Genomic DNA, 25609 nt, shown 5'->3' with positions numbered 1-25609 from the left:
AGTCCTTCTCTGCAGGGCTGCACTGAATTTCCTTTTTGCCCAACCTGTAGCTGTGCCTGGGAGTGCTCCGACCCATTTTTATTCTCCAATGACCAGTGCAGATAAAAGACTTTTGGTATGCAAAAATACATTTTTGTGATTGTAGAATGAGTGCAAAATACACTGTGATCATTGTCTTAAAAAATACAGGCATAGTAATATTTTGAGACTGCGAAAATGGGCAGATAATAACTGTCAGGCAAACTTGTAATTGCTCAAGATGACTTTTCAATGAGAAGAAAAGTTTAGGGGAAGAAGTCTCTATGAAATAACTACTGCACATTCTTTTTTGAATTGATCAGCTGAATAAGAGCAACATTAATCTCTACTAACACTGTAATGTGCGCAATATTTTGTTTATGTTTTAGGTTGAAGATTTGGAGACATATCGTGATGCAGCTGCAGTGTGTGGGCTGCTTACTGTGGTTGTAATATCTCACCTACCCAGAGATGCTGCCATCGAATGGCATGTTGTTGCAGTAATTGATGATCCACTCCAAAGAAAACATTTTGCAATGAAGATGTTGTCAGAGTGCTTCCAAATTGAGTGTGAAACTGTGGAGTCTAGTTCTGCATCTTGTGCATCAATCTCCTTACGTCTCAGCTTGATTTCACCATCCACTTCCCAGCTTGATCTAGATGGACCTCTTCATGACTTAGTTCATATGTTTAGACAAGCTGTTGAGAAACTTTCAGAAGACTGCAGCGCAAGTCCTTTGTCTTTTAGAGCTTTCTTCAAGGATGATATCTTTGATGCTGAAACACTACAAATAGGTAAGACTTAATGATGACAAGAACCAGGTATTAATACTAATAATAAGGTAATATTTGTTTACTTCTACATAAGGTTTCATTCAAAGAAAGCATTTTAGAAATGCCTTTCAGGGACAGGTGCACAAGAAGGTCAATAGTTTCCTGGCTTGTATCAGAAATAGTATGGCCAGCGGGGTCAAATACAGGGAGAATGAATCTTTTGCATACAAATCTTTGAACAGTTGTCCATTTGGTAGACCTTTTTGTCATTTTCTAGAGCTATGTTCGAATAAACGAATTCTGCATGCTATAAGGCACTTTTTTGAGAATAAATAACGAAATATTAATATTTTACAACAAGGAAATGGTGTCGTATCCTCTAGATTAGAGGATATCCAGTTTTGAAAGTGTGCTGTTTTCTCACCAATTTATTTAAATAGAACTTGCTAGCCAACCAAATTTACCATTTTTTTCCCAATGTTTACTTTCAAAATCGCATTACGTTACCTAGTAAAAAGAATACAGAAATATATATATAAAATATACTCTGTGTATATATATATAAATATACATATATATATAATGTTGCAATTACAACTTATTTCTTATGTTGTACAGCTGGATTTTGGGCTATGCTCTATTTGGGAAAACTAACATTATGCAAGAGCACAAAAGCTTATTTTATATGTCAGGCCTACAAAACTGGTAGACTATACTTGTATTGGAATAAGAAGAGATTTGTAATCAATTTGAGAAGGACCAAAATCAGATCTTTAGTCTATATTTATCTCAGACATGCGTGCACTTTAAAAATCCTTGCAGACCACAACTAATCCATATTAATTAGCTGACATAAATGTTAGCCCTCAAATATTTTACTGTCCTATTTTTTTCTTCTTAACCTGCAGCAGTTTTTGAAGAAAATTCAGCTTGACATTGTTTAATAGGTTTAAAGTATAGGAATTGAAAGCTATAAAAATGTGGCATAGAATAAGCATATTTAATCCAGGAAGCAAGGAATGAACATATAGTCTGACAGAATGTTGTTGTTTTTCCTACATCTTGTTTAAGAGCTAAAAGGAAACCTGATAAAACATGTTCCTGGCATGGGATTAACATTACCATTTTGCCTGCTTTCTTTCTGATATTTCTCAGGCCATAGAATAATTACTTCCATATAAATTTCATTTGCTTTATTAAATATATTGCTCAATATAATGCATAAATTGTCTGCATAAAAAAATCATTTCAATTCTATTCATGTGAAATTACCAGTGGCATAGACATAGAAAGATTTGTTGTGATTGTCATACATTCATACTGGTTGTGTTCAGATCTCTGCAGTGTCATAATAATTTCTGTCATTATAGTAATTTTATCATTATCCCCACTAGGAAGAAATACATTCTTGCAAATCTGTGCAATATACAGAATACATTACATTTATGCATAGCACTAATTCATTGATGAAGAATTTAAAAATAACTTTTTTTTACTTACAAAAAAATTCCAGGAAGTTCATGTAATGGGAAGAAGAAATTTGCAATATATTTGAAAATAATTTCTGAAATTGAAAGAGTTGTAGCTGAAGTGTGCCTTACTGGTAGTTTCAGTCTGATTTAAGGATATTATATGCATACTGTTTCTGATTAAAAATCAGAAGACTATTTGTTAATATAAAATTCAGACACAGGAACATATTTAGGTGTTCTGCTAATATATGTTCTTGGAGCCTTGAAAGGCATGTAGCCTCCAGTGAAGCCTCCTCAGCTTCCCAAAGGATGCAGCATATTACTGAACTGTGTCCTTGATTTCTTCTTGTACTGTTACAATAATTATACTTTTCATCATTTAAAATGTACTTACACATATATATTAACTCTCAGTTCAAAAAGCACTGTATAAAAGGTCTCCTAAGATATTCCCATTCATTTGAGTATCCCCTAGACAGTGTCTATAAGCAAGATTGCATAGTCTGTTCTTTATCTTCTTAGTTATTATCGGCAGTCCTTAGTTTTGATTGGCAGACCTCCAACAAATATGCGTGGTTTTTACTGTGCTTCAGGGGTGTAATATACTAGAACTAATGTCAGATCTTTCTTTTGAATCCCATGATACTTTAGCCTGCCTGTAACACCAGCCCAAGATACCAGAGAATGTTAAGTTCTGATGACCACAGCTTCTTCCAGTTTCTTAGAGTGTATTCCTGTTTTCCTCTTGAGCCTGTCCTCATGTTCCATCTGCAACAGCCCATTAACTTGTCAGCCTTCTTCCTAAATCTGGGTTCGGGACTAAGGGAGAAAAAAACTGCATGTTTTACATTATCCAGAACTTTAATTCATTACCTGAAAAGAATTCAAAACATACATATAATATAGTTAGGCAAGTTCCAGTAAGCTTGTTCTTTTTCTTGAATGCATGAATCTGAATGTGGCAAGTCCCAAGAAGGAACAGGACTGGCTTCCAAAATAGCACTGGTTTTTGTCTTGTCAGTTCTAGGCCCGGCCAAAACTTTGTTATACATGTCTTTGTAGACTTGATATTTTGAGCATTTGGATGTCTCTGTGCTGATTCCTACTATCTCCAAAGGTTACTTTCTATTGCTGGGTATGTCTACAGCGGTAACAGAATTTACTATGCTATGGATCAGATAGTTGGTAAAAATGTCTTTCAAGCACAGAATAGCATTTTACTAGGACACAGGATAAAGCAGGAATGAACTAATCTTGACTTAAAAATCTGCAGGCGTAATACATGGACTTTTAAAAAATACGGTTTTCTTGAATGTTGCTAACAGAAGATGAATGGTATTGAGAGAGCAATTTTTTTCAGTTGGCATTTATTAATTCAGCTCAGGTAGCGCTGGTTGCTAACCATCTGTATGATGATCTGGTAGTGACATGTTTATCTCCGACATGTGTTAGACATTGTTAATCCCACAAGTAGGTCTGTCCTTTTGGAGTCTTCAACTACCATCAGATGCATTGCCTGTTGAGAAAAGATAATATTAATAATGTAGAAGGGAATGCTAGACACTGCTATTGAAATATTTTTAATATGAAACACATCACAGATGTATTTGTAATGGAAAAGACAGAAATGATCATGTCTCAGAAATCAAGAGAGATATTTGAGGGGATAACTGTTCCAGTCTTAGTGCATTTTTGATGGACTTCCATCATATCATAAGATTAGCAAATAGTCTTCAATAATTCTTATAAAATCTTGAATTGCAATGTATTGCCTCCTCTAGCAAAAGCACAGAAAAGAAATAAAGGTGGTTGGTTTTTTTCTGATTAGAAATTAAAATCATTGCAGTGAAAGGAAATACTGCCACAGATCTTCTCAAATGAACCTCTGATTAGATGAGCATTGTTTTGGTGCAAAGGAATTGTCATTTATTTAAAATTCTCAAAAAAAACTAAGAGAAATTTGTACCTGACAAAGTAAGATGAGAATCAGGAATATGTGTACTCTGCATATTTTAACAGGTTATTGGAAATTATTATAGCCAGTGAAGCCAAAAGAAGCTAAAGGTTTGTAATGCAAATTTGAGACAGATAGCTTTCTGTCATCCTAAGACCAGATGTAAAGTTTTATTGAGCAAAGTGTACTATTGATGGTGAACTTCTCAGAGGCAATCCTTCATAACATATGGAAGTATTATGGGCACCGTGCTGAGACCACAGAACATGTTAGAAGTAGGAGGATTAGATTAAGCTGACTTGTTAAGCCTTTAGAAGTCTTTAACATAAATTTGACTATTTCTTTCTTATTCTTATTCTTATTTAAATATGCATTGATATAAATGTGTCAGAATGATTTGCTATATCATCCAGTTGAGTAGATTATACTTCAGTATAGGAAAGATGAATGTTCATAAGTCATCACATTATGATTTCACAAGCCTTGTTCACAAGATGTATGCAAAATATTTTTGAATATTTATTAGGGAGTGGAAAAGGTCCTGTATTCACCAGAACATCATATTACATAATCCTTTTTTAATACTATAGAAAAAATGAAGTGGGAATATAAAAAGGCAAAAGAGAACTGAAATAGTCTGGTAGCAGCATTAAAATTAATATATGATTAGTTTTAACTGTGGCTGTGTAAACGCTTAGGACTAAAAGGTGCTAAGTATTTATGTGTTTATCAAATTTCTGTGATACTCTAGTTTGAAAAAACTCTAATAGGGTCAAGTACAGGTCAACTGGACTGTAGAAAATCTTACTTGAAATGGGATTGTTTCTTCTATTGAAAGAGAAACCCTGGTGATAAAGCACTTAGTTGGGAGTCATTGCACTGACATAGTATACCCTGACATGAGTAAAAGATGTTGCTTTTGAACTAAGTATTTTCCATCTGGTAAGATAAGACTTTAAGTATTCCATTGATTAAAATACTGCATTATTCACACATTTTCCAGATGTTTTCCAAAACAGAGTTCCCAGTACTGGTAGATAGAGATACATTATGTAGTGTAAATCTAAGAGAAGTGGAAGAAGATCAAATGAAGATACCAGAATGCATTTTCTTAATAACATATGTCCATGTGCATTACAGTTTAATACTTTTTAACTAATGCACTTTAGTTCCACACTGAGAATTTATTTCAACTTTACTTTCTTGATGAATATGCCCTCACACACTGGGGAAAAAAATTCCCATGAGGACAGCTGGAATCAATCTCCAAACACAGGCCTACATGTTCTTATGTGAGTAATTGGTATTTACTCCAAAGTTGTGGAGAATTACTCGTGTTAGTAGAAACTAAACAATCATTAAGAACTGCTTGCTGAATAAGAATGAAGCAGGTACATAAGTGTTTTTAGTTTTTAAGTGTTGGTCCTTTTGAAATCAAGCTTTGCAATCACTAACAAAATATAACATATATAATTTGGACAAACAAAAATACTTTTAAAATATCATGATGCTGTCTGAAATAGACTGTAAAAATTGAACTTGGTTATCTACCAAGTTAATTTAGGCTAAGTGGAAAATGTGAAACTACTTCCAAACATGAAAGAAGAGGAAAATTTCACTTTAAATTTCATGTGTTTCCTGTAAGAAAACAAAGAATTTGCCGTGTATAATAGCTCAAGCAGCAGACCTACACTGCTGCTTCTCAGAGAAAAAAAATGTGGTTAAATTATTACGTGGGGAAATTAATCAGATTATAATATGTATAAGCAATTATAAAATACTGATGTGTTTCATGAGTGTATTTAAATGACATTTTCAAAGGATAAAAGTAGCTAAATTCGGTCTTGAGCCACAGAAGTGGCTTTAGAAGCTTGCTGTTGCTATCCAAACTATCCAGTCAAGAGATCTGATATATTAAATGACATGCTAAAATGCTCAGCTTTTTATATTGGTTTTCAAGGTTGTGCTGTTATTGTACCTAGTGCAAGTCTTTGTATGCCTATTTTTAGCAGAACATCTCACATAAAATTATGGGGATAGGATTTTTTTTGTTTGCTATCAAAGACATGGGAAAATTCTTTAAATAGTGGTGATGCCTCTTGACTTAATTTACATTTGTGTTTTATGCCTGTGCAGCAGCTTAAAATATATTAGATCCTACCTTAGGGCAGTGGCCTTCTGTACTTTGGGATGGTAAATTTGTTTTTTAAGAGCACAGATACTAGATTGAGGAAAAACTCAACTACTTGGTGTCAAGGCCAGGTAGCAAAGTTAGAGCTCATCCTTATCCAAAGTGGACAGCATGTGACATCTAAAGATTATGTATTGCATAGTCATACATAAAGATCTTGTCTAAAATTTTAAATAGAAATAAATTATTCAGTTGTTGATCCAAGATTCATGTAGAACATAGACCTTGATAGAACATCCTTGATAAAGAACACTAGGAATATATTGGTGAGGTTGTTTTAAAGAAGCTACAGTGTACAACTTCATATTTCTATCAGAATTTCTGCCACTAAAATCTAAGATACATTTATAAGTTACTGTATCCCTCATATCACCTTTTCACATTACATTGAAGCACTCCTGAGCCATTCATCAAATGAACTGTTTGTATGGACTTTTTAATTTTCCTGAAGATTTACATGTAGTGACCTGTAGGACAGAATGGGCCTCTCCTAACAGTCTTTTCATAGAGAAATCCAGAGATTATAAAAAACTTCCTAATTTTTCTAACATGGTGAAAACTGATTTTCTTTCCTTACATAATCACTTTGAAAAATGCTAAATATTTTTAATGTTAATCCAGGCAGTAGATTTGCTGCTTCTTGTTAGTTACTGAGTTATCTTTATAAACACTGGAATTTTTTAAAAGCAGTAGGCTATAAGGTGAAAATCTTAAGGGGATAGATGTGAAAAATCTGATGGAATGAGAACCCAATCTGTTCTGTAATAAGTCAGAACTAATAGTTTTGATAATTAGCTCTACGAGGAGGCTGAACAAATTAATACTCTGCAGGAAAACTGGTGTCTTCTAGACGGGTGTTTGTGTACTTGGCCTATCCATGTATGCATGAGTCTCTGTATAAATGCATAAAATGCATAAACTACAAATGTCCTTCTACAATGTCAAAATTAGTTTTTGGAAACTTTGTTTACTGCTTTGTTGACAGAGAACAACTATAAAAGCATCTTATAACAATGACATCAGGCATGCAATCATTGCCAGATTTGGATCATCTGGTGTTTAATATGTGAGGCATATATTATCTGTCTGTCTATCCAGAAACCATTTGTGACAAACTCGGTTTTTAAGGACCCATCATGGATTACAGTTTACGATTACATAGGAAGCTTTTTTTATCTGAGACTGTTTCAACACACCAAATTTTGGCAGCAATTTTGCAATTCTAAATCAATAAGCATTGAAAGAGCATAGATTTCTAGAGACCTCTGCATCATTGTACAGATCCCTCTCTATTATTTTTTATTTGTATGTGAAGAAAAAAGCTATGGTGGTGTTTTAAACCAGTGAAGTCACATCTGACTTAGGAAGTCTACTGATCTTAAAATAATTGTATGCTGAAACAACAACATACCTGTTTTCCTTGTTATTATTCATTCTAGATATTTATTTAGGACCATTGTTTGAAATGGAATGTTGTAGTAGATGGATCTTATGGACCTGTAGCATGACGAGCATGTACTTCCTTGTCTTTAGCACCAAAATGCTCTTTGTCTAGCAGACCTAAGAAATAGTTCAGTGAAAGAAAAAAGTTAATTTTGCAAGGAGGAACTGTGTACAGAATTACATTTCCAACCAATAATAATATAAATAACAACACTAACAATAGCAGGAAGATCAATGAGTAGGGGTATAGCTTGTTAGTGGAGAGGTTCTTGGGTTAGTTCCATGTGTCTGCTGTCCCACTGAATGGATGATCCCCTGGAGGGTTGAGTGACTGTTGGCTTTCTGACCATTGTTAGTCATTCAGTGACATAACCTCTGCACTTACAAGTACCAGTTCAATCTTCCTCTCTGACAGCTTCTTCTAGCACCTTTTGAAAGTATTGCTGATTGACAGCAGAAGGTGTATCTCAGTATTTTTCATCCAAATGCTAATAGCAATACCCTGGAAAATTAGTATTTTATCTATCAACTCTCAAACAATTGGATTTGACAACAAACCTAAATAAATTATGACTGGAAACTTCCTTTCTCCTTGTACCATTAATAGGCAATTCACATGTGAGAGTATCTGAAATTAGAAATTTTCCTGCCCTGGCAGCATATGTAAGAAGCTGACAAATCTTTATTCTCATCGTGCTTTTATTCTCTACCAGTTTCCTAAAGCTTTTGTTTGCAATTCCATGCTTAGGCTATTCTACCGAGCCCACTCCATAGAAATTACCCTCACAACCATCAGTTCTGGTACTGAAATCTCCCCATTTCTTGGTCTGCATGCTCAGAGCAGTAATGGGTAACACCGACAGAAAGAGGAAAGGCCAGGATTCAGAACTAGCACTGACTGATAGGCAAAACTATCAATAAATCTTATCTCAAAGCCTTCCACTTCCTTTCCACTTTCTCCTCCAGTTTCTTCTCCAGTCTCTATAAGTTAATTTCTTTCAGTAACATTTTATCTTTTTTTCAACTGTAGACACCATTGATAGTGCCTATCAAGTTTTGTCAGATGCCTTGACTATCAGAAGTCATGCTTAGCTACTGAAAATCTGACTTTTAAGGGCTCCAGTAAGTACAATAGTAAATGGCCAATGGCTTAAATTCCTTTTGAAAACTCTTCTAGCGTCAGCCCTGTGAAATTCGTTTTTCCTGCGTGCAGTAGGAGATAGTATCTTCTCTGTCACATATATAAACTCAGTGTATCAGGTATCAAGTTCAGCTGTCAGCAGTCTCTCAGCAATGCATCTGAACAGTCTGAGGTTATCCAAAATGTCTGGCCATTTTCTTGGACACAGATAAGACCTTCTTGTTATGAAATGGCATGAAATAATTATTTACAAAGAGGTGAAGCTAGAAAAGAAATTTAAATAATTCCCTGATTCAAACCAAAAATGCAGGCAGAAACTTCATAGTATGAGAAGATGATGCTGTGGGAACAGTTTGCCTTAATACTCTAGATCTTCTCTCTTGTCTATATGGGTAATGGAAGCCAAAGACACTACCTACTTTCCTGAAGCCCAGGGACAGCATGGACATGAGGATTATTATTGCTCAGATTGAAAAGTGATGAAACACCTTTGTACTCCATTGTCCATTTGTTTCCCCTGCTCTGGCCCCTTTTCCTTAGTCAAAGATATCTCTCCTTTGGAGGTAGGGAGGAGGCCTCAAGACAGAAGAAAAGGCAGGGCAAAGAAAATAGTCCTGCTTGTACTCCACAGGTATGCTTAAGGAAAAAAAGTCTCCAGTGCTTACTGCCTCTGCTGCATGCTTAGTCAAAGATGGACTGTGCAGCCAAACTTTACATCCTAAATACTCTCAGCTCACGGTTTTAGTGGTTATTACTCAGTAACATCCCTTCTTTTATTTCTTCTATGTCGTTTGAGTCATACCATACACTTTTTCATTTGGGGGGGTTGTGGTTTTGTTTTGTTTTGTTTTCGAAGCTGCTAAAATACAGAACCAGGGTTTCTTTTGACTGTAGTCTCTGAAATTCTGGGAAAACTGACTGAAAACTGGTCTGAAGGACAACACGTAATAATTATATCTTAATTTTAGAAGTATTATGAAACAGGTTTCTGATTAAAATAATTTCAGCATGCATTTGTAAATGTAATCTTGTTCACTTACCACCCACGAGTGGGCTTAGGGTTTCCTTTGATTTATCTAATACAACAATGCCATTACATCAAGAAAACGTGAAGAAGAAAGTTGTGTTGTTGTTTTTTCTATCTGCACTGTAACTTCTAATCCAAATAAATACCTGTAAGTAGCCATCATGGGATAGTATTTGATGTTGTCATACTTAATGCAATTTGACTTTGCATAACATATGCAGTGGTGCTCTGAATATTCTATTTCTTCTTAAATTTCTAATAAATTTAGGTTTAAAATAGCATAAAGTTACTAGGTATAACTGAGAAATTGCCAATTCATAGAAAAACAAGTAGTGAAAAAAGTATTTTTTTTCCTGCCTTTGGACTTTGCTCAGCTTTTACTAGTAATGTGTCAGATTTGCTAAATTATTTTCTTATTACTGTGGAGAAGGAGATGTGATTTTTTGCAGAGATGCACTAGAAAAGGACAAGGAGCAGCAGTTGTAAGGTGCAGCAGGAGAGACCACTCAGAATGGATTTTTCTCCACCAGAGTGGTTGGCTGCATGCTGACACAGGCTGCACAGAGGCTGTGGAACCTCCACCTTGGAGGTCTTCAAAACCTGACTGAGCAAGGCCCATAGCAAACTGATCTAAAGTTACCCCTGCTGTGACCATGCGGGAGGTTAGACTATATGATTTCCAGAGAACCTTAGCAACCGAAGTTAAGTCTATGCTTCCCAAAATTATTTTGTGATTCCATATTATTATTAAATTACAATGAGTTGTCTGAAAAGAGTGACATTTAAATGTATATTTAAGAAAAAAAAAAGCCAGCTTTTTTCTGTCATTTATGCTCTTACAAAAATATGCTTACCACTACCTACTTGAGTAATAATTACTGAAACCAACAAGCAGGTTTTTCCTATTGGAGTATATCTTTGAAAGAGAAATGTTCCTTTAGAAGTGTCTGGATTCTTTGTTCTTTGGGCTTTTTTTTTTTTTTTTTATTTTAGTTTGCGGTTTTGGGGTTTTTTTCACTTGTTTCTCTGTAGTGTGCACATTTGTCCTTTTTTCTTTCCATCTCTTTATCCTAACAGAACTCATACTAGTTCAGAATTAAAATTATCATTGGGCTGGGATATGTCTGCAGTATTTCTTATGACAGTATAAAGCTAATGTGTTTCCAGAGCCTAATTCATTTGGCAATAATTGAGACACCTGAGGACGAAGAATCCTGTTATGAAGTTAAATAATTTATGTCGTCAGTAATGTCGAATCTTCAACTGGAAAACACTTCGTTTTCCTTATTTAAACACACTAGTAGATGGTTGTACCATTTGATATGGGGGCTAAATAATAATTTAATTGGGTGTTAGGAATTGGAAAATTAATTTAAAAAATAGTAATTTGCAAACTGTAAAATTTACAACCTTTAAACCTCTATAGAACATCAAAACATTATTAAAAACTTTTTCTCGTCAGTGGATAAAGACTTTATGAACTTTGAAAATCAAAATTAATTCTCTTCACATAATAGCAATATTACTGGAAGAAAAAAAATAGTATGAAGATGACTGCTGTTTCTGGTATTCACAGAATACTGAAGTGTCTTAATCATCCTGCCAGGAATATATGAGTCAGTATATAAGGGTGAAATTAGATGTAAGAAAAACAGCAGTATCTCACCTATTTTACTCTCACATATATCGCATCCATATACCAATGCTATGAACTTAAATCCATTTAAGATATACAAGCAGCTTTGTGTTTGTGGCAGAGAAGGATGAAGTGACTTGATAAATTCATACAAGATGGCAAAATTATAGAGCTTTGTTTTCCTGAAGCTCTTAGCTAAAGTTATAGATGTATGAAATTACAGAAGTATTTAGAAGTATATGTAAGTTATAGAAGTATATAGAGTCGATAAAAGTATATAGGAGGTGATTCTGCCCGTCTACTCTGCTCTCATGAGACCTCACTTGGAGTATTGTGTGCAGTTCTGGTGCCCTCAACATAAAAAGGACATGGAACTGTTGGAACAAGTCCAGAGGAGGGCCACAGGGATGATCAGGGGCCTGGAGCACCTCCTATATGAAGACAGGCTGAGAAAGTTGGGGCTGTTCAGCCTGGAGAAGAGAAGGCTGCTTGGAGACCTCATAGCAGCCTTCCAGTATCTGAAGGGGGCCTATAAGGATGCTGGGGAGGGACTATTTATTAGGGACTGTAGTGACAGGACAAGCGATAATGGGTTAAAACTTAAATAGGGGAAGTTTAGATTGGATATAAGGAAGAAGTTCTTTGCTGTGAGAGTGGTGAGGCACTGGAATGGGTTGTCCAAGAAAGTAGTGAATGCTCCATTCCTGGCCTTGGGTGACATTGTTTAGTGGGAGGTGTCCTTGCCCCTAGCAGGGGGGTTGGAACCAGATGATCCTTTCCAACCCTAGGTATTCTATGATTCTGTGCTTAGCAACTATGAAAATGAGGTACTGATTAGAAGCACCACAATAGTAAGAATAGGTAAGCAGAGCCCTGAAGAACAGTTCACTGAACTGCATGCTCTGGACTCTGAGATCAAATCTGTTTTGAGATTGCTCTTCTACTGGGTATAACTTCATCATTTTAGAATTGTCAAGGGATCTTGTCATTTCCAGACTTTTATGAAAAGCATAACTAATTGAGGGCAGCCTAAGGCATTTTCTGCAGTTACATACATGAAGATAAATATGTTCTAATTTAGCTGATTGCTCTATTTTTCCTTTGCATTAACAACACTGAATATGCTTTGAATTCTTTCATTTTACATCACATAGCATAGCTTTCCTGCTGTGATTTAATCAAGTATTTGGGTCACTCAAACTATAACAGCAACAGAAATTATCAGGATTTCTATCTTTAGATTAGGCTTTTTTATTTTTACTTTTTTTCCAATTTTTTCCCTTGTGATTGTTTTTAGCTGTGATAGTTTGCAACACAAACTTTTGATCCTTTCAAAGTTTGGAAACAGAAACTTCAGCTGTTTATTAGTGCTTTCATTAAAAGTATTCCTGGTAATTTGAAGCTTAACTTGCTTGAAAAGACTTTCTTCAGGAGTTCTGCAAACTTCTAAAGCATATCGAAATTTCATTTTGATAGGAAACATGCTGCATAATACTTCTGTGCTACAGAAATTAATGGCACAATGCTTAATCTGCAGTAAGTTTACCATATGATGCCACTTCAAAAAATGTCTTTGGCAAGTATTAAATGGAAGGAACATAGTAAGTTATTCTAAGCACATTGCTTACAATGCTCTTTTACCTTTTTTTCCAATGTTTTTTATGTTTCACTTACAATGAATATACTGCAGAGAAGCTGAAAAGCATTTCAGAAGTTCTCAATGCATAAAGCATGCTCAGAGTCAGTAATTATATTTAAAAGACATTATCACAGTTCGAAGGTTCACTGATGGCCTACTAACATATATCTGCTATAAGAATTTGTATATTTTCAGCTCTCAGCTGGCTAGGAACCCCAAATTAAGTATCTTTGTTACTGTAACACACATTTCAAACATATCCAATCTGTGCATCCCACCATGTCATTCAGGAGAAAAAAATCCAAACAATACACTTTCTGCTAGACATTAAAACTTAAATATGATTGTGCAAACATGGGAAGGCTTATTTTTCTGTCATGCAAATGAAAGGTTTGAGCAAGGGTTGATGGAAGAGCATCACATGATGGCCAGGAGGACCTGTGGAATTAGAGGCAAGATCTTGGGCTATGTGAACCAGAATGATTTTAGTGAGAGACTGTGAGAGATCTAGTGAGAGATGGGCACCAAAGGATGGTGCCTGCTCTGATGCATAATGTGTCAAGGCACACAAAAGAACCCCAAGTTTCAGAAAATACTGAGAATCTGAGCTCTGAAAAACAAGTTAAGCTGAACGTCAGACATCGTTAGCTACTGGGGTTTTGCTTTTTAGGTGAAAAGAAATCCCAGTGTATTGGAATTAACAGAATTGTTATTAAGATCATTGGGAAAGAGTTTCAGCATATTTGCCCAAGTTCAAAGGCATTATTTGACTCTTCATTTTCAATAGGGAGAGGAAAATGCAAGGCTTCATCTGAAAGTACTCCACTTGCTTGGTCTTTTCTACTTTTTCAGTGTAGTCTCCTATTCTGCTTTTTGCCCTTTTTACTTCCATTCATCTCTTGTTCTGGACCACAGAAATAATTTCTCATGGAAAACATGACACAGGAGTAAAACTTGAAGGGAGGCACAGGGAGCCAACTGGAACAAAACAAGATGTACAAATTAAGAGGCAGCAGTCTATAAAGTTTCTTGTTCCAGAAAAAAGGAGATGTGACTGACATAAACCAGAGTATAGCAAGCACAATTATAAAGCCAAAGCTTCTGTTTTAAAAATGTGTTCTATGCTGAAAACATGATTGGTAGCAAGAAGTACGAAGCAAAAACATGTACAGAAATTCACAGCTTGGATTCTATTGGGTGTTATTTATTAAATTAGGAGCCACTAATATGTTTCTTTGTCCCTGCTTCAGAAGGAAAACAGTGGCACAGAAACAAAAGAATCTTGATAGATCACACACAGTCCTTATACCAACCTAAATGCAACACATCCATCCTGCTGGTTGTTGCCAGTATTTAAAAAATAACAGGTTTTGTATTAACAGGAGGAACAGAAGTATTTGAAGACAAAACATTCGTCTGTAGGCTCCTAATACTGTGAAATACTTATTTATCTCCTGTGAAATGCTGAGTACTGTTTATTTGCATTGGAATTTGCATGGAAACAGCTGGACTCCATTTAAAGTATGGGCGGAGTCACTGGACAGACCAGCATAGCTTTGATGTGGGAGAGTTCAGCTTTGCCTTAGTATCATGATTCCTAAGCAAACTGGAAACTCCAGAAGCCATATGCAAGTCAGTGATTGTGATAGACCACAGCTTGCATGGTGAGGTCCTATGTTTGGGGTTTTATTTGCTAGGGGGTTACAAAAACAGTGTTACCTCCCAGCATACACCATAGTTGCTTAGTTGTTTATTTGCAATAATGGGCTGTCTTTCAATTAAAGAGAACATTTCAATACCACTTAAAATGCTCACTGTCATTGAGTAGGCTTAGGTTGTTATCCCCTCTGTCACTGACCTTGTGTAGTTTGTCCATGACTTAAATACATTTTGTACAAGATCACCAGATTCCCTAGAAAACTGATGGCCTCTTAAGTATGTTACGCTTATGAGCCAAAAACTTTTCGTGAGTTTAAATATATTTGATTTATTAATGCTTTTTCAGATGATATTCTGTCTTTCCTCTCCCTATAAAAGCAGACCTATACAGAACTCGGGGGGTGGGCTGGGGGGTGTATATTCAGAGCTTTGCCCTGCAGAGAGTAGTATTCTTTCATCTTGTGTTCATGATGTTGTAACATACATTTTAAAATCTGGCAAAAAAGAAGAGAGAAAGAGGAAAGCAATTCAGTACTTTTTTTTGCTGGGTTGTTGGTGTTGCATCACCTTTAGTATGAAAGCATCACCTCGCAGAATGAAAACATGAAGCAGCCTCTGTACATTCACTTCCTAGTACACAAATTTGACCTCTAGCAGTGATAACAGCCTTCTACTCTTTATATAAAATCAACTGAGAAATAATAATTTGTTTATCTGGTTCCTATAGTAAACCTCATGTTAGCAATTAAGAACAGCAAGATTGTAAGATGATAAATACTTAAATTTTAGTTACTGCAAAACACTCACTGATAATGTGGTTTGTAATGTAAATCCTGCTCCTGTCTCTAGGATACTAAATAGCCATGAATTATTATGATGTATTTTCAGAAAGCCTTTCGGAATAAAAAAATGAAACTGAACACGTAAAGTATGTGAGAGCTGTGGAAAATGCCATGTTATCCTTTAGATTACACCAGCATCTACAGGGAAAAAGCTTTAAAGGAAAGGGCAAAATATGACAGTAACACGTATAGCATTATAAATTTATTATGTCTGTGTGCGTGGATCATGCAGTTGACCAATTTGAAATAGTATTTATTTTTAAGATTTATAAATTAATGTATTATGAAAATTGCAGTAGCAAATGTGGCACCAATTCAGTACATATATATACTTAATCCACCTATCTAAACATACATCTACTTTTGTGAATTGAAGCTTATGTATAGAATTATCTTGCTAGAACTGGCCCCATATAAAGACTATAAGGAGAACAATAAAAACCCTACAACAGATTTTTAAAAGACCTGAAAAGCAAAGTATCCAGTAACCAGATGACTGTGTTCAATACCACAAATCACAAGTGAAAATTAGAATATTAAATGAAATGTAAACATTTTGCATTGTCCACAGAAGCACAATTTATATGTAAAACTTGCTCTTAGGAACACATTCTGTTTAATTAACCTATTCTGAGCAACTAATTATTATCCAAAAAGGTCAGCTTCCATGCCACCGTAACGTGAATACATTTTTCTTTCCTTGTTTAGAAGCATAACAGATTTTTTTTCCCTGCTTTTTATGTCTATATGGTATATTTCTTTAGAAATACTGGTACTTTCTTTGTATTCTTTTGTTATTTTCTTAAATTATAGGAATTTCACTTTCATAACATAAATAAATATATTTCAAGCTTTTTTCCATGCTGTTCAGCCAAATTAAGTGAATGCTGGCGTTTAGTTACCCAGCAGGATGCAGAGATGAAGTATGCCAGTAAGAGTAGATGCTCAGGAGAAACTTTAGACTATATAATTTCCTTCCTTTTAAAAACCTAAGAAAACATACAATGAATTCTTCACTTTCAGTAATGCAGTTTTTCTAATACAAGGCTTCAAATGGACTTCAAGTTCATTATGACATTTCAGTAAAATAATATTTGCAAACTTAAAATTTACAGCTCTCAGATATGGTTATTACTAAAGCTGGAACACTATTTAAAGCACTTCAGTTGTCATTATCTATAGAACTTTCATTTTTAATAAATTACTGAAAAAAAGTAAAATCTTATACTTTTAAAGATGCAAAAATTATCATATAATGTTATATTTCCGTTCATTATTCTTTTCTGAGTTGATCTGATTTAACCCAGCTTGGAATGTTAGATTAGACATGAAGGGTAGGAACATTCTTACAGTTTAAAAAAGTATATATACATATTGATACATATATATATGTATAGGTGCATATGAATCTTCTCTGGCTCCCTGCTCTCTGCTGAGAAAATTTTTCTCTTGTCAGTCAATTGATCCTAATATTGTCTTAGAATAAAGAAGACATTTTGAAGTATAGAGGGGTCTTCCTTCATGCTGTTTTAACTGTGGTTTCTATGCAGGTAAATACAAGCCCTTTGCATGGTTATATTTAGCTTAAGTATAAAGTTTTTCTTTTTACCTTTGTCTTGCTGAGCTGCTTAACATTTTCTGGTGTTTTCGTGTGTTCATTATTTGGTTCATCAGGCTCTTAACTCTTTCTGAAGGTTTAAGAAATTACAGGTATTTTCATCTAAGCTGAGATTCAGGCTCAATAATTTTAGAGACTGTTTTAAGTTTCTTGTTATGTCAAAGATGTTAGACTTCAGTTTTCATGCCAAAATGTTATTTGCATCTGATTGCAACTCTGCAAACTCATCTTGGCTTCATCTTAGTTTGCAGTGTCTACCATTCAGTGTTCTTTCTTTTCATGAAACAGGAGTGGCACTGGCAGTAGCTGTTCAGGTTCTCCAAACTCATTTTTCAGTATACCAGAATTCTATTTTGGAGAGACTGTTTCAAGTGATAGATAACAAATTTTGGCCCTATTTTGTTGATCTTGTACTTTACAGACTATTTCTCATCTGTTATACTTCCATCCATTGCCTCACAGGAAGCTAATGAAAGATGCACAGTTTTTCTTGCAAAGGCTAGACTGTAATAACAATGAAACAAATATGATTGTCATATAATTGCAAGTTAGATTGCAAGACTGGAAACTGGGGACAAGTACATTTTGCATCTGAAATTATCAGATTCAACATTAGCACTCTTGATACTGCTCTGATGGAACAACCCTTCCCCCAAATTGTTCACATTTGTTAAAAAAAATGACTTGCAGACACACTGTAATCCTCAGCTAATATTAGGTAAAACTGCTGGTGTTCCTGCAGCATACTTGTTAGTTTTACTAGTAGTGTTATATTTGAAAAGTGACAATTCCATGTTAGCTCATGTGATAAATACTCTTTGACCAGATACGACTCTTTATCTCCTCCTAAAGGCTAAACATTTCTGCATGTTGGAATTAATTTCATTAACTTCATTAATCTCTTTCATGATCTTAAAGCTCCTACGGGTGTTTAAATCCGGTGTTTGAGGTAGCTTTCTTGATCAACCCCCAAGCTTCATCCTGTAGTTGTGAACTGGAGTTGACTAGTTCACTAAATTGAGTTAAAGCTCTTTGACAGTGATTGTTATTGCTTGTCTTCTTTATGGATCACAGATTTTATGTTAGATAAAACTCATAAAAAATCAAGTAATGAACAGGAAAGAAGTAGAATTTATCTAAAATTTGCTAAAACCTTTTATTGTCCCTAAGAGCATAATCATGACCTTCTGCTGACGTGTATAGAAGTTATAGCCACAGGGAACCTTTTATGCATACTGCATTGCAAGATTGAAGCTAAAATGCAAGGCCAGATAGTTTACAGCCATTCTGCAGCTGTGGACCAAAAGAATTAGAACTACTGGAGTAAGTTCAAACTGTTAGTGATTAAAGAAAGACTGTCACCTTGCTCTGTGTTCTGGCATGCAAGGCTTGTTGAAAATTCATGAAATGCAGCATTAGTGATCTTTCCAGGGTAATATAGAACCTACTGTAGCAAAGAATTTCCTGGAAGTAGGAATTCCGCTATTTTGACTTTTTTTTAATAAGTATGTTAATTGTATTGTGGACTTTCACTTTTATTCCTCAGCTGTTTCCTTAATAGTCATGTGTTTACATACGAATGTTTTTAATAGCTGCCACCATTACCAACTTAAAAGGTAGTTTTCCTTTTTTATACACTGTCAGTAAGCAAAATTAATTTCTAAAATTCCCAATTATTTTTTTCATCTTGTGCCTTCAGGGATATCACAGTGGTGTCTTGCTGGAATTGAGTAAGCAGTGTTTTTAGTAATGAAAAATAACAAAATATACCTAGCTGTAACATATTTTATCTTTTGATCTCAGGAAACCTTAGAAAGGAGTTTAGTATCATCACCTGAGTTTTACTGAGAAGGAACCTGGACACAAGAGAAGGAGGTAGGGACTTATTCAGGTTTTCTCAGTAAGCCTGTAACAGAAAATGAACCTTTACTGCCAAATATTTTCTTCAGCCTACTCTCCTGCATAGGAGTGCAGATTCCAGAATGCTAAAAGACACAAAATGCAGACAATGTTAACAGGTATAAATGAACACCCAGTTCATTAAATCCTGGCTCCACTTAGTTGGTGGCAAAATACCCTTCAGCTTTAATGGATTCAGGTTTTTCATCAGGTCAGACCATCTTCTAAAGAAAATACTGCCATATTTACACTAATGGATTTTTCAGATCATTTCTTTACTTTTTTCCTACGTACAGTTTGAGTTGCCATAAATTCTCTAATTAAATTTGGTACATTTCTTAACCAGACCTTAACACCTTTCTTTGAATTCCTTAAAAACACTGATTGTTCTGAAACAAAGCTTGGCTTTTATCATCATCATTCTGACAAATCTGCTTCCTTGCCTTGGTTCCTTTGTATTGTCGTTGTATAGGTATTGCTGTTGGTAGCAAATTTCACTGCTATTTATAGATGCAGTTCAATGAAATATATTTTCATTCATGTTGTGGCCACAAAGTAGAATGAAGAAAGATTGACTATTGAAATTCGTAAGTGTGTTTTGGATTTGGAATATGCATGTTTGCTGTTTAAAATTACTGATGGCTTTAAAGGTTAACACAAGTTAATTTTGCTCAATAAGCAGTAAATTTGTAATTTAGCAATTAAAAGTTTAGATGAAGAGCACAGTTTCCTCCTGACACTTAAGTTTCTGATAGTGGCTCTGACTATTCACTGTCTCTAGTCTGATTTTATTTGTTGCCTTTTTTTTTTCTTCTTATGATTAACCTGAGGTTTTTCCCTCTTCAACTAATTGTCTGTGTCATTGGGAAATGAGAATGCACTGAGCCATAGAAGACAAGGAAGCAAATTGGTGGCAAAATTAAGTAATTTGTAATCAAAGGGAAGGGATTCTTCTCAGTGTCTTTAGAAAAGCCAGAAAAAGAAAGTGTTTTTCCTTTATGTTTGTAAGGAAACTTACAAACTGCTCTAAGCAGTAGAGTCCATATAGCAAACTGTCATACAACCATAAAATCGTCCCTTATACAATATATTGATACTGATTTACATAAAGTCACTCAGGAAGGCAAATCCTTTCTTGAATGAATTATTTTGTAAGGACAATTTTCCTCCATTCTCCTTCTCATCTACTCATCTACTCATAGAATCATAGAATAGTTAGGGTTGGAAAGGACCTTAAGATCATCTAGTGCCAACCCCTCTGCCATTGGCAGGGGCACCTCACACTAAACCATATCACCCAAAGCTTCATCCAACCTGGCCTTGAACACTGCCAGGGATGGAGCATTCACAACCTCCCTGGCCAACCCATTCCAGTGCCTCACCACCCTAACAGTAAACAACTTCTTCCTTATATCCAATCTAAATGAAGCCGGCTCATTGGCTGGAGCGGCTAGAATATTACTTAATTGCTCTGGGCATTTATTATAGGTGCTGGCAACTGACTGGGTGTGTTGGGATGGAGTGATGCTCCCCTCCCCCAACACAACTAGTTTAAAGCATCTTTGACAAGTCTGGCAAGCCTCCTAGCATCACTTTCAGAGAATTGTGACTAGCACCTAATTTAATTAAAGTGGTTCCAAAAAGAATATGGCTTCTTATTCCTCATAGGAGAGTCTACTTTGGAGAGAAATTGTGGCCAGGATCAAAGACAGGAAATGTTTATGAGAGATGAAAATTTCCATTGAATGCTGCATACAATTTAAGAGAAAAAGTCGGAAGAGGACAAATTCAATGTATAAAACTGCCTTCCTTTTTGAAACTTAAGAAATTAAAAGTATTAATGAACTATGTCTGCATCAAATCACATTATCCTTTCTAACATATCACTTCTCAAAATAAACTGCTGTAATGTTACAACAGTAAACTGAAAAGCAACTGATACAGAAATTAAGTACATCAACTTGTCCTACAAAAGTTAAATCATTATTGGTTTAGTGTGAGGTTAGGGGTTAGTACTGATAAAGGGGAATCGTATAGGCTGTGTTCTTAAGAATTCATAAGAACAATAGCTTAACTAGTGGAGCATTATCAGAAGTCCGTCATGATTGTATTGCATACATTTAAGTCTTTTTTTTTCTTATTATCAGAATAGTAAAGTCACACTTTCATTATTCTTCCTAGTACAGATATTCAAACATAGTACAGACATATGCCAGCCTGTATCTTTTTCTGTCATGGAGAGGATTTTCCTTAACAGAACAGGCTAAAGCTACCAATGTGAAAAGCATGCCAGACATTGGCTTTAAGTGAGGATAACACATTATTTTAGAATTATTTGAAGAAAATTGGTTTTACTGTGAGGGCGGTGAAACACTGGAACATGTTGCCCAGAAAGGTGGCAAATGCCTCGTCCCAAGAAACATTCAGGGTCAGGTTGGACAGCCTCAAATAGCTGAAAAGGTCCCTGCTCCTTGCAGGGCAGTTGGACTAGATGACTTTTAAAGGTCCCTTCCAACCCAAATCATTCTATGATTCTATGATAAAAATTAAAAAACATCTCAGTCTCGGAATGGTTCTTGCTGAAAACATTTAATTCTTACCATGTAGTAAGTCCAAATTATTGAGAAGGCACGTAATTGTCAGCATTCAGGCATTTTTTATGTTTGACACTATTCTGCATGTATATGAGACAATGATAATGTCTTTTGATGTTCATAACACATGAAAAGTTAGTATTGGGCCCTTCTGCAAAATCATCATAGATTTCCTTTACTGGTAGTGATTCCTTTCCTGGAGGATTAAATTATCTTGAGACAGATAGGCCTCACCTTGCGATGTTCTGGCTGGCTGATTTTGTCTAGAAGACATTTTCATTGATTCAGAGGATGACAGAAAACTGTTGGAGTGAAAGACCTGTTTCTAACTGATGGTTAATTAATCGTGAACCAAATCAGAAAAAGGAAAAAAGGCTGCCAGCTGGGTGGTCTTCTTGGCATCTCTTAACAAATGTGACTGTGTGAGGTTGATTTCTTTATGTCCCATCAGCCAATATAGTTGCTTTTTGTAGCAGTACAGCTATATCTAGGATGGCACAGTGCCAGAAAACATTCCCAGTTATTGGCATTCTCTACAGAGTCCTCTGCATTTCCTCTCTGAAGCATTTTGTGCAGTTTTCAGGAGGGTTTTGAGCTGGGCAAACTAGCCAGTCACTTAGGCCAGATATTTGTATTAGGTGTGTTTATTTTGTTCAGTACTTGTTGAAAGCTTATCATGTGGTCTTGGGGTCATGATGACCTCACTGATACTACTACTAGTTTTACCATTGACGTAGAATGGGATCACAATTATTACTTAATCCTGTTCCAAATTTGAAATAATTTTGCATTTCTTGTATTGATTAGTGTATGCCTAAAACCAATTAACAAGTTCAGCATTAAAATCAGCACCACAGAATCCCATACCTATAGAAGACAGTACGTGTGAAAGAAGAGAACTCTCTAAACCATGCATCCCCAATCCAGAGGTATAGCAGTTTGTTAAAGGGACGTTTTTTCTTTAACGTTCTTCTACAACTTCCCTGTAGAATGCTTCTGCATGCAACTGTTTAAAACTCTTTAGCTGGATACAAGAATGCAAGAAATTGCAATCTGTTCCACCAAAATCCTTTCCCCACCTCCCAGTTCCGCAATGCTTTGGAAGCATTCTGTGCCAGTAATCCTATAAATGTAGGGAAATGTATTACCAAGTTAACACCTCTTAACTTTCACAAAAGCAGCTGAATGTTTACTTGGTGACCCTTAGTTAATAATTAGTTAGAGCAGAACCAGTGTATTAGTCATCGATAAATCTGGTTCTTTCAGACCAAAAGCATATACATGTAGTTTACGTAACAGTGTGTATATGATGTGCTTGCTGCACCAAAAATTTACTTTCTATGCTGCATCCTTTTGACTATTTCGTCTACACACTGCCCACCAAATGTCACCACTAAGACTACCATTGACATGCATATCCTTGGGCAGATTTAAATAGCTTCTTTTATTTTAATTAACCTGTCAGAGAAAGCCTCTTTGTTTTCAACGCTCAAAATTAAGCTTGGCCTAAAGTCTAAATTTAGCCCTGAAGCCATGATAAATTTGAAGACCAATCACTTTTATAAGAGTTTTGAAATGCTCTCAGTTGTAAAGGTAAGAGGAAATGCAGACTACAAGGTAGATCTGACTAAAAAAAAGCTTCCAATTTATATTGTTGCGTTTCTAACTACTTCAAATCTATTTCCTTTAAAACTTCTTCCAGGCTAGAATCACTTAATAGCAAACTTCTATATTCTGCACCTTTTTAATATTAAACTCTTCAGAGCAGTGAGAGTGACAAGGAAAATTTTAGTAGACAAAGATGTTGTAATACATCTCTAAATATTTATCTAGATCTTGTTGTTGCAAGTGTTACAATTTAGCTCTACTGTCTTTTATGGACATTGATTAAATTTCCATTTGAAGGTGGTGTTTTAAGACTGGAAAACCATTCCAGAAGAATTTAAAATAGGAATTATTAGCTGATCATTTAATGTAAAGGACTGTGCAGTGAAGTTGTCTGCAGTAATAACTCAATTAACCAGAGGTCCATTTAAATTCCATGTTGCTATTATAAACAAGAGTGATATAATTCACAGTTGCCAGGACAGCTAGGAAAAGATCAATTTTTCTAACTGCCTAAAAGAAGTTAACCATTTTATTTAACCTAATGACCTAGGTTCTTTGTTTTGGGTGACTGACACCTCCAAGGGACCCTTCATCCTATCATGTATTTTAAAATGGGATTAATAATCTTTTGGAGCAGAGAGGCTGGTTTTCATTAGATTTCTAGCTTTTAAATCATTAAATTACATGAGAACTTAAAACAATATCTGTTCTTGGTGCACAATAGTGGTTCTGATTTAAATTTATTTTGTTTTGTTTAAAAAATACATTTATAGCACTCATGACTAGTATAAATAAATCACTATAAATTCTTGTGAAGTAGTCCTCCTAGATGCAGTCAAATCTTAAAACAGTAATTGTGAATGGTGGGAATTGTGCCATTCATTTCAATGGACTATCATTTCAGTAGGTCTGTGCTGAAACCTAAAGGTGTCACTATAGATATCAGGCCAACATAATACCAGCACATCAGTTCCATGTCTGATTCTTTTAGAGAAAAGCTCATCTAATAATGTTATTCTGCATCTCAATCTTACTGTTTTCTGTCTCATCTAGCTGCCATTCTCTGACTGCTTGACAAAATTAGATATAATTAACAAATACCCTGGTCTTGAAAATGTGGTAGTATAAATTACATTAATTTTACACTTGACTTTTTTGTAGTGTATCTGATTACATTCTTTATTTTGTAAGGTAAAATAATGTATTTCATTAAGGACATGCAGAATTCTAGGCTTCAGAAATAAACTAGGTCTTGAGTTTAACATGCCTACACAATTGATTTGTAACTATTTAATTGAAAAAAATTCAGTCTAATCACTTTTAGCACATGAGTTATATTCAGCCTGTAAACTCCTTATTATTCATACACAGAGGGCTGTGTGCAGTGATTAAGACCCCAAGGATTTGGTTGATAGAATAATCTGCATTTCTAAAGGAAAAAGCAGTAGGGTATTTAATTCGTTAAAAGAAAAGTTGTGATGCACGTCAAAGCATAACACTGACTCTTAGTTTTAAAAACAATATCTGCAACTTGCTTGTCAATTGGCTGGTTCACTGGTGTATCTGTAATGTACAGTCTGGATCTAATAATTGCTTATTATGCAGTTGTTTATCAGCTCATTTAAAACATCCTGAAATTCAGTCTAGCTCAGCAAATTGCTGTGCTTAAGGCTTTTTTACATTCTAGGAAATTATAATATCCCCAGAAGGCGAAGAATTAATAATAAAAATCCTCTTTTGTAAACGATTATCATTGCAGAGCAAATGGAGCAGATCTTCCCTATCTTAGTGCATTTAATATTCTCATTTTTTCTATGAAAGTTTGATGGAAAGACTAGGTGGGGATCACTGTTTTATTAACTTGTTAAGAGACAAATTTACTGAACCAGTGCAGCATATTGATTTCAGTGTCTGCTTTATGGAAAAGTAGAACTAGTAATGGATGACTTCTATACATTTCCATATGGAAACTAGGGCATTCTGTAGACAAATCATGATCTTGATGTACCCGTTTAGGCTGGCATTAAGGAGTTAATGATTAAACAAGGATGCTATCTTCTTTATTACTTAGAAGGTTTTCCTGCCTTCCAAATT

General features: G+C 35.1%; 1 protein-coding gene across 1 annotated transcript in view; it reads left to right on the top strand.

Moving 5' to 3' along the window:
* The window catches only part of DPH6 (diphthamine biosynthesis 6), a 205307-nt gene that overhangs the window by 163555 nt on the left and 16143 nt on the right, over positions 1 to 25609 (top strand). Inside the window, exon 14 of the mRNA XM_005149286.3 lies at positions 408 to 813. Coding sequence (XP_005149343.2) covers positions 408 to 813 — 406 coding nt within the window. The remainder of the gene's footprint in view (positions 1 to 407; positions 814 to 25609) is intronic.

Source organism: Melopsittacus undulatus, chromosome 4 (genome assembly GCF_012275295.1).
Source record: "Melopsittacus undulatus isolate bMelUnd1 chromosome 4, bMelUnd1.mat.Z, whole genome shotgun sequence".
Taxonomy (NCBI): Eukaryota; Metazoa; Chordata; class Aves; order Psittaciformes; family Psittaculidae; genus Melopsittacus; species Melopsittacus undulatus.
The sequence above is the reverse complement of the archived record's forward strand: the minus strand, read 5'-3'. Positions and strand labels throughout refer to the sequence as shown.